The 15,944-nt window shown below is 43.9% G+C and overlaps 1 protein-coding gene across 3 annotated transcripts in view; it reads left to right on the top strand.

Moving 5' to 3' along the window:
- LOC110497366 (SMAD family member 1) overlaps positions 1-13,328 on the top strand; it is a 29,088-nt gene extending 15,760 nt beyond the window's left edge. The window contains exons 2-7 of one of the 3 annotated variants that reach the window (XM_021573435.3): positions 1,231-1,844; positions 4,411-4,692; positions 5,805-5,921; positions 7,927-8,148; positions 8,796-9,052; positions 10,827-13,328. In XM_021573435.3, coding sequence (XP_021429110.1) covers positions 1,231-1,844; positions 4,411-4,692; positions 5,805-5,921; positions 7,927-8,148; positions 8,796-9,052; positions 10,827-10,970 — 1,636 coding nt within the window. In that variant the 3' untranslated portion in view covers positions 10,971-13,328. Of the gene's footprint in view, positions 1-1,230; positions 1,845-4,410; positions 4,717-5,804; positions 5,922-7,926; positions 8,149-8,795; positions 9,053-10,826 lie in introns of all 3 variants that reach the window. The other 2 variants (XM_021573434.3, XM_021573436.3) reach the window with 2 other exon arrangements.
- Positions 13,329-15,944: the final 2,616 nt, after the last annotated feature.

A 15,944-nucleotide genomic window follows, 5' to 3' on the forward strand; every position in this document is an offset into this window, starting at 1 on the left:
CAGTAGTAATAGTAGTAGTAGTAGGAATAGTAGTAGTAATAGTAGCAGCAGCAGTAGTAATAGTAGCAGTAGTATTAGTAGTAGCAGTAGCAGTGGTAATAGTAGTAGTAGTAGGAATAGTAGCAGTACCTGACTCAGTGGGTGTAAAAATATGATACGTGTGTGTGCGTACTTGTGTATGTGTGTATTTTTGTTGTGGTGGATAGATACAGTATATAATGTTTACAATGAAATGGATGCACAATAAATCTGAGATTTATGTGGGTACCTGTGGGTAGGCTATACTATCCTCAACCAAAATGCTACTTGCTTCCACCACTGCTGAATTCCACAAAAGGAATATGAACTATTGAGTCCCTGGTCTCTTATTTCCCCTCCAGAAGGAGAGAGTGGGCTTGTTTCTCCTGGTGAATTGGTGTCAGGGGACCTCAGTGAATGGGACACATTTGTCCTGATTTTCACCATGCATTTCATCTTTTATTGGCCTGGATGTCGCTAGCTGATTCCTGCACTTAAAGCTGTTTGTTGCTGAGTGTTTTATAGAACATTCTTTTGATAATATAAAAACCCAGTGTAGTCAATAAAGTTATGTTCCTTTCAAGTGCGGCCAAATCCTACCTCAACAATTCTGCTTTGTTGGTCTAACTAAATTGATGTTTTATGTGTATTTTCTTATTCAACTAAATCATTTGGATAATGAATGTTATTGGATAATGCAGACAATTGTATGTAACTGCCCCAATTGATATGGCAGAGTTCTATGATCTAATGTCCTTTCTAGCATACTTCCCAGAATGCATGCCCGATACATGACTTCATTCTACTTAGTTTGCTAGTGTTGATATTGAAACAGAGGTCTCTCTGAGTGACATTTGAGAGTGGTTATGTGACGGTAATAGGGCCGTGTGTACAGGAAGTTATCTGGAGAATGGCTGCTGACTGTAGTGGGACGGTGTTCATTGTGACCCCACTGCTGTCAATTCCCAGAAGTCATAACACAGTGACATCATTGGCCCTCTCTCCTCGCAGGCCAATGTTGTTCTGCCAATAGAGAGAATCACTCCGTTTCCTTTGGAGGGTCGCTAGTTGCTTTCCAGGCAAGATTAGTGGAAACACTGATATCTCTTCCTTCAACTGTCCACTTGAAGGGAATCTGTTGAACTCTGTTTGTCTATGTTAGAAGTGTTATGGATTTCGTTAGCATTGGTTTAATCTCCATCTTCCTCCTAGGTGTCCTGTTCAGAAGTTCTGTCCTGAAGCTTTGAAGACTGAGGACTACCCAGCCATCTCAGTGGCACCTAAAAAAATACAACAGCAGCTTCTAACCTCCAACTTTTTCCCTCACCAAGTGGACTCTCTCCATTGTAAAACCCAACCCCGCACACTCACGTGTAGCGTCCCGACAACGCCACGGTCGCAAGAGGCGACAGACACAAACGTCACCATGAACGTCACCTCCCTGTTCTCCTTCACCAGCCCGGCCGTCAAGCGCCTCCTCGGCTGGAAACAAGGAGACGAAGAGGAAAAATGGGCGGAGAAAGCCGTGGACGCGCTGGTGAAGAAACTGAAGAAGAAGAAGGGAGCAATGGAGGAGTTGGAGAGGGCTCTGAGCTGCCCAGGTCAGCCCAGTAACTGTGTCACCATCCCTCGCTCCCTGGATGGAAGACTCCAGGTGTCCCACAGGAAGGGTTTACCCCATGTTATCTACTGTAGGGTGTGGAGGTGGCCTGACCTGCAGTCTCATCATGAGCTCAAGGCTCTGGAGTGCTGTGAGTACCCGTTTGGCTCCAAGCAGAAGGATGTCTGCATCAACCCGTACCACTACAAGAGAGTGGATAGTCCAGGTGAGGGGGGGGGGGGTTATAGCATTAGAGTGTTAATGTTGTGGTGAAAAGTCAATTTAAAATTATCATCAAGGTTGATATGCTTTTTAATTCAGTTTTGTGTAAATATATCAAAAGTTTCTCCACTAGATCTTTCCAGCCCAATTCCCCATTTACTTCATGTTTGATTTATGACCCCTTTTGAAATGTGTTTTGATAGTTCCTACATTTCCTATGATCCTTCACATCACTCTTGAACATGAAACATTAATGGTGAACCATACACATAACCCCATAACATACCCACCCCAGCAGCCTGTTCCTCCCCTATCATCAGCCGTATGTTATCTCATCTCTGCTCGTGGCTTTCCCCTTCCCATGGTTTCTGCAGATGTTCTCTCCTTCCCCCCCCCCTTTCATATCCTCCCCGTGTCAGCCAGGTGTTCTAATCTGTCTGAACTGAAACTCCGGAGAAACAAAACACCACCACACACTATAGATATGCCTCAGAAAACTCAGCTTGTCTGTCTGCTAAGCAAAAGATGAGGCCCAGCTGACTAGACAGAAACAGCTGTCCACAGGGTGCTACAGGAAGGGGGGTGAGTGTGTGTCAGTGTGTGTGTGTGTGTGTGTGTGTGTGTGTGTGTGTGTGTGTGTGTGTGTGTGTGTAGCAGGAAATTCCAGCCGGGGGAGAATGAGGGCTTTGTTTTTGGCATGCTCTGTGCGGCCGGTCGGGCCGGGGAACACACACACACACACACCACACGTGTTGTTTCTCTGAGGAAGAAGGGGACAGGAAGCCACACACAATGGGAGGGAGGAGCGGATGCCCGCCTCACACACTTGTTTTAACAACTGGGCTGTAGCACCTGTCCGTCCACACCTCCCCCATCACACACACACACACACACACACACACACACACACACACACACACACACACACACACACACACACACACACACACACACAGACAGACAGACAGAGCTAGTCCCAAAGCAGTAACACCAGGATAGAACAGATAACATGAAACGCCCTGACACTAGTTTTATATAGAACAATAGCCAGGGTTCGGACTCGACCTTGGGATTTGGTTATGCAATAGTATTCAATAGGGAGAAAAAAATTACGTTCAAACTAAATTTGTCAACAGAATATGCTGTAATTATAATTTAAAACACAACTTTTGACCAGTAATCTTTCTCATTGTAGCATTTTATTGGGATAGCGGATACCTAGTCAGTTGCACAACTGAATGATTTCAACCGATATGTGTCTTTTGCATTTAACCCAATCAGAGAGGTGTGGGGGGCTGCCTTAATGGACATAATTGGCACCTGGGGAGCAGTTGTTGTTGGGATTTAACTAACTCAAGGGCAGAACGGCAGATTTTTCACCTTGCCAGCTTGGAGCTTTGAACCAGCGACTTTTCAGATTACTAGCCCAAATCAAATCAAATCAAATCAAATGTTATTTGTCACATACACATGGTTAGCAGATGTTAATGCGAGTGTAGCGAAATGCCCAACGCTCTTAACCGCTAGCCTATCTGCCTCCATTGACAAAACTCTTAGTTTCAGTATTATTTAATGATATATTTAATACCTATTTGTGGATATTCGTGGAACAGATCTCTAGTGGTTTATATCTGATCTCATACCTCTGAATGGTCTTCACATCACCATCTAGCCACAATCATATTTTTCTCCATGTGATAGATTCTTCATAAATGGACTCACTCACCTCAGAGATGTTTTCTCTGAACAGGATGTCTGGTACAGAGGCCAAATACTGCTGGCTAAACCAACACGCTGCAAGCTGCAATTCCAAAAATGCAGGGGCATCTGCAAATGTGCACAGCGAATAGAGAGAGAGGGAGGAGGGAAAGAGAGAAAGAGAGAGGCATTTTATGATGCTATAATTAAAGTACTCTGTCCTTCCTGGCTCTCTGTGTGTGTGTGTGTGTGTGTGTGTGTGTGTGTGTGTGTGTGTGTGTGTGTGTGTGTGTGCGCGCGCTAACTGGACTCATGGGGCTTAGGGGCACAAAGAGAGGGCTAACCCCCTACCCTCGCTACCCACAATACCCTTGCTAGCAGGGTCAGCCTTTGCATCATAGCAGGTATTCAACTAAAAAGGCTCTGAACATCTCAATGAAACTAAATGGGGAATAATAATAGGTCTGCTGAGAGTTGTAAAGACTAGAATATTTAATGATTGGAATATTGATTATAGAGCAGAGTGTATTTGGATGTGCCTTTCATTTGAAACGTGAACTGGCCTCACCTATTATGAATGTGTTATATAGTGTCTATCTATGCAATGGTGCAACAGACCCTGTAGCCATTTTGTGCAGAATCAGGCCATAACTTACCATTCAAAGCTGTATAGCGATACAGAAACTGCTCCTGTAACTAACCTTGGGTCGTGTTCATTAGAGTACACAACAGAAAACATTTAACAGCAGAAATCAAAATGTATTTCTTATTGGGCAAGTCCAGGTTGTCCCTCCATGTTTCTGTCTGTTTTCTTCGGTTTCATGCCAACTGAACATGATCCTGATGTCCTCTCTCCTTCCCCTCTGTCTCAGTGCTGCCCCCGGTTTTGGTCCCGCGGAATAGCGAGTTCAATGCCAAACACAGCATGCTACCACGCTTCCGCAACCCTCTGCACCAGAACGAGCCCCACATGCCCCAGAACGCCACCTTCCCAGAGTCCTTCTCCCAGGCGAACACCCAGATGAACTTCCCCCAGACACAGACACACTCCCCTGGGGGGAACAGCTACCCCGGCTCCCCTGGTAGTGGTAGCAGTGCAACCTTCCCCCACTCCCCCACCAGCTCTGACCCAGGCAGCCCATTTCAGATGCCAGGTGAGCCGCCAGGTCAGATGCCAGGTACAATTCACTAATAACTTTTATAACGGTTAGTGTGGTAACAATGAATTGAATTATGCCATCACCCTCTTGGGTATCTACACTGTGTACAAAACATTATGAACACCTTCCTAATATTGAGTTGCAGACCCTTTCCATCAGAACAGCCTCAACTGGTTGGGGCATGGACTCTACAAGGTGTCAAAAGCGTTCCACAGGGATGCTGGCCCATGTTGACTCCAATGCTTCCCACAGTTGTGTCAAGTTGGCTGAATGTCCTTTGGGTGGTGGGTCATTCTTGATACACACGGGAAACTGTTGAGCTTGAAAACCCAGCAGCGTCGCAGATCTTGACACACAAACCGGTGCGCCTGGCACCTACTACTATACCCCGTTCAAAGGCACTTCAATCTTTTGCCTTGCCCATTCACCCTCTGAATGGTACACATACACAATCCATGTCTCAATTGTCTCCATGCTTAAACATCCCTTATTGACCCGTCTCCTCTCCTTCATCTACACTGACTGAAGTGGCTTTAACAAGTGATATCAATAAGGGGTCATAGCTTTCACCTGGATTCACCTGGTCAGTCTGTGTCATGGAAAGAGCAGGTGTTCATAATGTTTTGGACACTCAGTGTATATGTGTGTGTTTGGCAAATGGCTGATTCAATATAAACAATGGAATAGGCTAAACAGCAATAGACTGTTGTTGATGACAGTAAGTAAAGGACGTATGACAGGAATATTCAGGTAGCTGTACTGTGTAGGTCAGCATTTCCCAAACTCGGTCCTCGGGACTCCAATGAGTGCACGTTTTAGTTTTTGCCCTAACCCTACACAGCTGATTCAAATGATCAAAGCCTGTTGGCTATTTGAATCAGCTGTGTAGTGTTAGGGCAAAACCCAAAACGTACACCCCTTGGGGTCCCGAGGACTTTGGGAAACTCTGGTGTAGGTAAAGGTGTTTTTGTCAGCATGTTGGACTAAACCAAAGGCTCCAAAACAGATAAAGCTGGTAAGTCAATGTTCAGTATACAGTGACAGTTGGAAGACTTCTTTCTCTCTGGTTTAAACCCCTTCTCACCCCTCTCTCTGCCCTCCTCCAGAGACCCCCCCTCCAGCCTACTTGCCCCCAGAGGAGCGGATGACTCAGGACTGCCCTCAGCCCATGGACACCAACCTGATGGTCCCCGCGTTGCCCCTGGAGATCAGCAACAGGCCAGGTAATCAGCTGTGACATCTCCCTCTTAGAGCTGTCAGCGCCCCACCAGCTCGTACTACAGGTGCAAGTGGTTTTCTGGGTACAAGTACACAACCATGACACACTCTGCTTTTTATTTGTCGTGGTGAATCAAACTCAGTTTTAATAGGCTATGTAGTTGAAAATAACACTTGAAAAGTAGTCGTGGTTGTTGGGGTTTGTGGCAGTGTTCATTAAAGTTCTCATGCATGCTGTGAAGCTAATAAGAAAAACGGATCTAGGTGCTTTATCCCTCTGTTAAAATAAGGGGTGATTCATGTGATGACCTTCGAAATTGCTTGGAAAAGATTAGCTAAAAAACAATTTCCTTCATATATTCAATTAAAAGAGAATTAAAAGGGAATTTTATATGATCATTAATGCAGGGTAAATGGGAAAATAACATGAATGCGTATCCATGTTCAGAAATGCAGAGTATCTCGCACCATTTTGAGGCATTAGGTTTTAGATTTTAGTATGATGAACACAAACGCGTCAGTCTATACATGCAACCCAGAGGAAAGATCAGAGTCTGCCAATTAAGTATGGTCTCAGAGCAGTTTTTACGAGGCCTTTAAAAGCTTCTGGCTGACATCATCTCTGCCGGTGGTAATTAACTGAAAGCTCGTTAAGAATTGGCCTCACTAATTACATCCAACTTTTATATCTGAAACACTTGTTTCCAAAAAAATAAAAAAAAAACCTTGTTGAGAACCCTTGTTTGCTACCACCTACCTCAACTGTGGTTCAGTCAATCGTTAGTTGCTGTGGAGATCTGGCATTCCTACACATCACACATCTGAACAGCCAGTCCATACGCAAAAGTCATGTATGCCACCAGTCATGCAGGCTGTTTACATGGCAAAAGATAATGTGTCAAAGGGGTTTGATTTTTGAAGTTGAAGCAATTTTGAAGTGTCTACAGTACACAGTCTGTGGATACTTTCAGCAGCCAAGGTATTGGGCAGAATTGTACAAACTGTTTACGCTCGCTAAAACCAGTATTGAAATCTCCTCACCAATCTCCCTATATAATTGTTACACATCCAGTCACAGTAGTATCCCCACCCACACAGATGGATATTGCAATGGGTGTGGAGAAATACTCCCTGGAAGTGGTGATTGGGGAATTTTCTGTCCTTCCCCAAGCTGCATCCTGTGTAGTGTTCTAGAGGTCCGGGCTGTTTCCATTGTGGGCCGGGCCGATGGATCTAGGAAAAGCATAGACCAAATACACCTGATGGCCGCTACTCTCAGCAGAGGAAGTTAGGGAGGAGTATGCCGCTTGGATAAACTCTCCCTCCGTCCCTTAGAGAGAGGGGGCCAGCTGGCATAAAGCTCACCCAAGATACCGGGCAGAGAGAGACGGCACCAGGCGGGCACCGGCTTGGTCTATTGACTGACTGCTTGACTCAATAAATACCGATCCCAGACCAGACTAGACTGCCCGCAGTCAGTGGACAGTATTTGATCAAGACTGGCCCTGTCCAGACTGACCAAAGTCAGTCTACTGGAGTTGGATGGATTTGTCAGCATTGATTTTCTGTTTCTGTTGTATGCAAACATGACCTATAGCTCTCTGTGTGAACTCAGACTTAAACGTCACATACCACACATTTCATACACCTTTCCCACGTTTTGTCATCAACATACAAATCACATTTTTTTTCTCTAATCCTAGTAAAAGAAGAAGGAGATGAAAGATGAACATCTGCTATATCAGACTGCAGCTCAAAGTCAGACTAGACAGACAGACTTGAACTTTATCAGAACAGAAGGCTTGATTATCATGAGCCCCTCCAGTCAATCTGCACGTGCGTGCGTGTGTGCTTAAATGTCTCACTGTGTGTGTGTGTGTGTGTGTGTGTGTGTGTGTGTGTGTGTGTGTGTGTGTGTGTGTGTGTGTGTGTGTGTGTGTGTGCCTGAGTGTGTGTGTTTGATCATACACACATCTCACCCTTTCTGTGTGTGTTTGACATCCTGTACAGATGTTCAGCCGGTGGCCTACGAGGAACCTAAACACTGGTGCTCTATAGTGTACTACGAGTTGAACAACCGGGTGGGCGAGGCGTTCCAGGCCAACTCTACCAGCGTCCTGGTCGACGGCTTCACCGACCCGTCCAACAACCGCAACCGTTTCTGCCTGGGCCTCCTCTCCAACGTAAACCGCAACTCAACCATAGAGAACACCCGGCGACACATTGGCAAAGGTAAAAATGGCCATGGAAGGGAACACTTATATTATCCCAAATATAAGGCCATGGACACACTGTCCACAGGACTGGTTCAACTGTTAGTGTCAGTGTTTATTTTTTTAATTTAACCTTTATTTAACCAGGTAGGCCAGTTGAGAACAAGTTCTCATTTACAACGGCGACCTGGCCAAGATAAAACATAGCAGTGTGAACAGACAACAACACTGAGTTACACATGGAATAAACAACAGTACAGTCAATAACAGAATAGAAAAATCTATATACAGTGTGTGCAAATGGAGTAAGGAGGTAAGGCAATAAATAGGCCATAGTAGCAAAGTGATTACAATTTAGTAAATTAACACTGGAATGATAGATGTGCAGATGATGATGTGCAAGTAGAAATGCTGGTGTGCAAAACAGCAAAAAAGTAAATAAAAACAATATGGGGATGAGGTAAGTAGATTGGATGGGCTATTTACAGATGGGCTATGTACAGCTGCAGCGATCGGTAAGCTGCTCAGATACAGTGTGTTATGGGCTGTGGCTAAATAGGACTCGTGCTGTCCAATCAGCATTTTAATGGATCAATTAAGAATCCAAGCAAGTTGCCAAAGGCAAGAATATTAGTCCCATGTAACCCTCTCTTCCCCTCTCCCCAGGAGTCCACCTGTACTATGTGGGAGGTGAAGTGTATGCTGAATGTCTGAGTGACAGCAGCATCTTCGTCCAGAGTCGAAACTGTAACTACCACCATGGCTTCCACCCCACCACCGTCTGTAAGATCCCCAGCGGCTGCAGCCTCAAGATCTTTAACAACCAGGAGTTTGCTGAGCTGCTGGCCCAGTCCGTCAACCACGGGTTTGAGGCTGTCTACGAGCTGACCAAGATGTGCACCATCCGCATGAGCTTTGTCAAGGTAACCGTCATAGACATACATCCCATAATATAGAGAATATAATGTTACAGTGCCTTGCGAAAGTATTCGGCCCCCTTGAACTTTGCGACCTTTTGCCACATTTCAGGATTCAAACATAAAGATATAAAACTGTATTTTTTTGTGAAGAATCAACAACAAGTGGGACACAATCATGAAGTGGAACGACATTTATTGGATATTTCAAACTTTTTTTAAATTATTCAGCCCCCTTAAGTTAATACTTTGTAGCGCCACCTTTTGCTGCGATTACAGCTGTAAATTGCTTGGGGTATGTCTCTATCAGTTTTGCACATCGAGAGACTGAAATGTTTTCCCATTCCTCCTTGCAAAACAGCTCGAGCTCAGTGAGGTTGGATGGAGAGCATTTGTGAACAGCAGTTTTCAGTTCTTTCCACAGATTCTCGATTGGATTCAGGTCTGGACTTTGACTTGGCCATTCTAACACCTGGATATGTTTATTTTTGAACCATTCCATTGTAGATTTTGCTTTATGTTTTGGATCATTGTCTTGTTGGAAGACAAATCTCCGTCCCAGTCTCAGGTCTTTTGCAGACTCCATCAGGTTTTCTTCCAGAATGGTCCTGTATTTGGCTCCATCCATCTTCCCATCAATTTTAACCATCTTCCCTGTCCCTGCTGAAGAAAAGCAGGCCCAAACCATGATGCTGCCACCACCATGTTTGACAGTGGGGATGGTGTGTTCAGCTGTGTTGCTTTTACGCCAAACATAACGTTTTGCATTGTTGCCAAAAAGTTCAATTTTGGTTTCATCTGACCAGAGCACCTTCTTCCACATGTTTGGTGTGTCTCCCAGGTGGCTTGTGGCAAATTTTAAACGACACTTTTTATTGATATCTTTAAGAAATGGCTTTCTTCTTGCCACTCTTCCATAAAGGCCAGATTTGTGCAATATACGACTGATTGTTGTCCTATGGACAGAGTCTCCCACCTCAGCTGTAGATCTCTGCAGTTCATCCAGAGTGATCATGGGCCTCTTGGCTGCATCTCTGATCAGTCTTCTCCTTGTATGAGCTGAAAGTTTAGAGGGACGGCCAGGTCTTGATAGATTTGCAGTGGTCTGATACTCCTTCCATTTCAATATTATCGCTTGCACAGTGCTCCTTGGGATGTTTAAAGCTTGGGAAATCTTTTTGTATCCAAATCCGGCTTTAAACTTCTTCACAACAGTATCTCGGACCTGCCTGGTGTGTTCCTTGTTCTTCATGATGCTCTCTGCGCTTTTAACGGACCTCTGAGACTATCACAGTGCAGGTGCATTTATACGGAAACTTGATTACACACAGGTGGATTGTATTTATCATCATTAGTCATTTAGGTCAACATTGGATCATTCAGAGATCCTCACTGAACTTCTGGAGAGAGTTTGCTGCACTGAAAGTAAAGGGGCAGAATAATTTTGCACGCCCAATTTTTCAGTTTTTGATTTGTTAAAAAAGTTTGAAATATCCAATAAATGTCGTTCCACTTCATGATTGTGTCCCACTTGTTGTTGATTCTTCACAAAAAAATACAGTTTTATATCTTTATGTTTGAAGCCTGAAATGTGGCAAAAGGTTGCAAAGTTCAAGGGGGCCGAATACTTTCGCAAGGCACTGTAAATGGTTCAGAATGAATGATGGGGTCATGAGATGAAGACGAGAAAATTCAAAGAATAAAGGAAATACGATTGAAAGAACCATGATGATAATACCTGTTCCTAAAGAGTATATCGCTCTTCCTCTTGCTCTCCCAGGGCTGGGGTGCAGAGTACCACCGCCAGGACGTGACCAGCACCCCCTGCTGGATTGAGATCCACCTGCACGGTCCTCTGCAGTGGCTGGACAAGGTGCTAACCCAGATGGGCTCCCCCCACAACCCCATCTCCTCCGTGTCCTAGATAAAACTTTCCCCAGGCCCCAGGGCTGTCCAAACCCAGCATTTAGGTTCCAGTGGGATGGGTGGGTTTCAGGTTGGGGGTCAATTCTAATTTAAATCAGTCAATTCAGGAAGTAAACTGGAATTTTAAGAGAATCTAAATTAAAATTGGAAATTCAGTTTATTTACTGTATTGACTGAATTGAAATGGAATTGACCCCAACCCTGGTGGGTTTGTACTTGAGGGATTATGTCTGAAATTGGGCACATTGCAGACTGGGACGTGTGGGGGGGGCGAGATAGAAGCATCTGGAAGATACTTGATCTTTGTGACCAACTGTAATAATTATCAATCAGACTCGAATCATTATAAATTAATCATCAATTTAGCATTACGCAAAGTATCCTCCTCATATGGGGCCCATATTCAGAAAGAGTCTGAACGAGGATCAGTTTGGCCTTTTAGATCAGAATGAATAAATGTATATGGACTGGGGGGACCTGAACATAGATCAGCACTCTAATACGTGAATATGGGTCCCTGATCTTGTTATGGCAGTTTTTCCCTCTTTCTTTCCCCTTCCCCTGTTTTTTGGGTTAACATTGGAAACCCATAAAGCCAGTTTCATGTGTTGCTACAACGAAAAATGTGTACAGAATTGGAAGGATTGGAAGACAACCAATATGGATGAAAAAATGTAGAAATATTATGTTTCTTATGAACATATTTAGAACGTAGGAAGATACTGAGGTCAGTAAATACAAATGTCTCTCCAGAACCCTACATTTTTTTGTTTTTTTTAGGTTTTGGCAAATAAAAAGAGTTGAAGAAAAAGACCCCTACATAAAATCCCTTTAGATTATTTACAAACCCTGTCATGAGGAGAAATCAGGAGAGGGCATCCGTGGGAGCGGGGCGGGAGAGTGAGGTGGGCATTGTGGGATTGTGCTCACAGGACATAAGATTAAAAAAATTGTACATAAATAAATATTTCTCTTGTGTTACACCCGTGTTACAACTGAACTTAACGACTTGAATCGTGTTTTAGGCATACTCAACATTAGAGCAAAGTGCTGTGCAGTCAGTTTTGCAAACGCGTAGTTTGGTTTAGTGTAGCAAATCACCGTTTGGCTTGTTTAGGTAGTGACTGAAGAATGACACGAGACAGAGACAGAGACGGGCACAAGCGTTTGATAGTTCAGTTTGACCCTAGCTGTGCATGGTACAGCAAAAAAAGAAAATAATCAATTGTAGAGTCACATAGAGCCCCACAGTGGAGGTGTCATAATACCCATAAAACCTAGTGGTCAAACAGGGAAATGGTTCCAATCATTTTTCCCATAGGGGATTTTAGAAACACTTCAAATAAGGACTGTGTTTTGAAGCTTACCCTGGCGTGACATTTTTGATAACCATGTAAATCTCTCATGGACAAGGTGACTTTTATCAGTATATTATGCTATTTACTCTCAGATTTGAAAATGCTAATTAACATCAAAGTAGACATCATGCAAAACTACAAATCCTTTCAAGCTCCTGCAGGTCATCACTAGCTGATACCTTTGCTAACAGGTATTGTCAATTTAGAACTTGCACAAGACAGTTAACAGAATTGTTAATTTAAAGAAATGTAACCAATTTATTCATTACTACATTTAGCTAACATTAGATAGTTAATCCAGAGATTCTTACCTTTGCCTCGATTCGGCAGGCTCATCCAGATCATCATGGCATTTGTAGTTCTTTATGATAGCCACATTAGCAGCTAATTAGCATTTCAGTTTTGGGTGGTAAATACAGGTGAATATATTACTAAGTCACCTTGTCCTAGAGAGATTTACACGGTTGTCAAAACGTCACGCCAAGGTAAGCCTTCATGAAACACAGCCCTCATTTGAAGTGTTTCTAAAATCCCCAATGGGAAAAATGAATGGCAGAATAACGATTGGAACCATTTCTCTGTTTGACCGCTAGGGTTTATGGATATTATGACACGTAAAACAATGGCATCCTTCAGAACTTGTTGACCGAAAAAAAAAAATGTCATTTCACTGGTGAGTAAGTTACTGATGGCCCTAATACATGATTTGATCATTTAAAAAAAATGCAGACTGTTTTTGTCTTTCAATTATTGTAGGCTTAGAAAACCCCATCCGCTATTACAAGTTGTATTGATTTTTGTATTGTTTTGAATATGTTTTCTTGATGTTTCTTGTTATCTGCACTTTCACAGATTGTTGCCTCTTGTCTTTTTTTTTATTTTTTTGTTTTGTTTTTTTCTTTGCGCTGTTTTTGCTGAGTAGTACTCCCAGAAAGCAGTTTTATTCCATGAATATCAAGTCTCTACTGGAAGATTCAATAAATAAAGTTGTTTCATTACCTGTGGCCTTAATATTGTTTTCATTTTTTAAGAATAAAAGAATGTTAATGTCAATGTCCACGGATGTCAACACGTGTAAAGTTGGTATCATAAGAGGAGTATGGAGTCGCGCAATCGCGGAGCCTCTAGAGGCACGCAGAGACCAAATTGAACTCTACCGCATCTCTACCCCTCTCAAATTTTATAACAAATGCGGAGGGCTCTGTATAGCTCCGCATTGACATGATTGGTTAATGGTAGGTGGGGGCGAGAGGTCCTGTATAAACACAAACTCACTTCCTTGAAAACTTCCTTCACAACTGCTCTGCGCTGCTTGGTGAAGCCCAAGAATGCCCTGACTTCTGCAGAGGCTGTATCACCATAAATGCTGCATGGCCAATGCAGACGTCCTAATGGCCATGTAACGCCTTTAAGCAAACAGAAGAATACACCATGATGATATTTAACCTCAAATAAAATAAATCACAAAATCATTCATATTTAGTCAAGAACGCATATTTTGCAAATATGATTCTTTGAAGGGTGAGTTCTCATATGAGGAGAATGAATGTGGATAGAAGAGTGGTGTGACCAGATATAGTGGAAGCTGATGGGAGGAGCGGGCTCAAATTGTACTGGCTGGAATGAAATGAATGGAACGGAATCAAACACATCAAACAGCTCCTCCCACCAGCCTCCTCGGATATAGACTGAGGCCATGGTATTGGAAGAACACCTGTTGCAAGGCCCTTAGGTATAAAAACCTTCGGATCACCCTTGCGGAGTTGGGACATGAAATTGACACACACAATTGACACAGCCATAAGACTCCTGAACAGGTAATCAAATGGCTACCCAGACTGTTTGCATTGTGTGCCCCCCCCAAACCCTCTTTTTACGCTGTTGCTACTCTCTGTTTATCATATATGCATAGTCACTTTAACTATACATTCATGTACATGTACTACCTCAAAAAAACTCAATGACACCATTCTGTATACTTCTGGCCCTTCTTTGGACACTGTGTTAACTAAACCCCCAGATGAGCTTCAATGCCATACAACACTCCTTTCGTGGCCTCCAACTGCTCTTAAATGCAAGTAAAACTAAATGCATGCTCTTCAACCGATCACTGTCCGCACCTGCCCGCCCGTCCAGCATCACTACTCTGGACGGTTCTGACTTAGAATATGTGGACAACTACAAATACCTAGGTGTCTGGTTAGACTGTAAACTCTCCTTCCAGACTCACATTAAGCATCTCCAATCCAAAATGAAATCCTATTTCGCAACAAAGCATCCTTCACTCATGCTGCCAAACATACCCTCGTAAAACTGACCATCCTACCGACCCTCGACTTCGGCAATGTCATTTATAAAATAGCCTCCAACACTCTACTGAACAAATTGGATGCAGTCTATCACAGTGCCATCCATTTTGTCACCAAAGCCCCATATACCACCCACCACTGCGACCTGTACTCTCTCGTTGGCTGGCCATCGCTTCATACTCATCGCCAAACCCACTGGCTCCAGGTCATCTACAAGTCTCTGTTAGGTAAAGCCCTGCCTTATCTCAGCTCACTGGTCACCATAGCAGCACCCACTCGTAGCACGTGCTCCAGCAGGTATATCTCACTGGTCACCCCCAAAGCAAATTCCTCCTTTGGCCGCCTTTCCTTCCAGTTCTCTGCTGCCAATGACTGGAACGAACTGCAAAAATCACTGAAGCTGGAGACTCATATCTCCCTCACTAGCTTTAAGCACCAGCTGTCAGAGCAGCTCACAGATCACTGCACCTGTACATAGCTCATCTGTAATATAGCCCATCCAACTACCTCATCCCCATACTGTATTTATTTATCTTGCTCCTTTGCACCCCAGTATCTCTACTTGCACATTCATCTTCTGCACATCTACCATTCCAGTGTTTAATTGCTGTATTGTAATTGTACTTCGCCACCATGGCTTATTTATTGCCTTAACTTAACAGGAAACAGCAGAGGGAACACCCCCCTATCCACATCGATGGAACAGTAGTGGAGAGGGTAGCAAGTTTTAAGTTCCTCGGCATACACATCACAGACAAACTGAATTGGTCCACTCACACAGACAGCATTGTGAAGAAGGCGCAGCAGCGCCTCTTCAACCTTAGGAGGCTGAAGAAATTTGGCTTGTCACCAAAAGCACTCACAAACTTCTACAGATGCACAATCGAGAGCATCCTGGCGGGCTGTATCACCGCCTGGTACGGCAACTGCTCCGCCCTCAACCGTAAGGCTCTCCAGAGGGTAGTGAGGTCTGCACAACGCATCACCGGGGGCAAACTACCTGCCCTCCAGGACACCTACACCACCCGATGTCACAGGAAGGCCATAAAGATCATCAAGGACATCAACCACCCGAGCCACTGCCTGTTCACCCCGCTATCATCCAGAAGGCGAGGTCAGTACAGGTGCATCAAAGCTGGGACCGAGAGACTGAAAAACAGCTTCTATCTCAAGGCCATCAGACTGTTAAACAGCTACCACTAACATTGAGTGGCTGTCGCCAACACACTGACACTGACTCAACTCCAGCCACTTTAATAATGGGAAATGATGTAAATATATCACTAGCCACTTTAAACAATGCTA

Source organism: Oncorhynchus mykiss, chromosome 19 (genome assembly GCF_057628025.1).
Source record: "Oncorhynchus mykiss isolate SJ-2025 chromosome 19, ASM5762802v1, whole genome shotgun sequence".
NCBI lineage: Eukaryota > Metazoa > Chordata > Actinopteri > Salmoniformes > Salmonidae > Oncorhynchus > Oncorhynchus mykiss.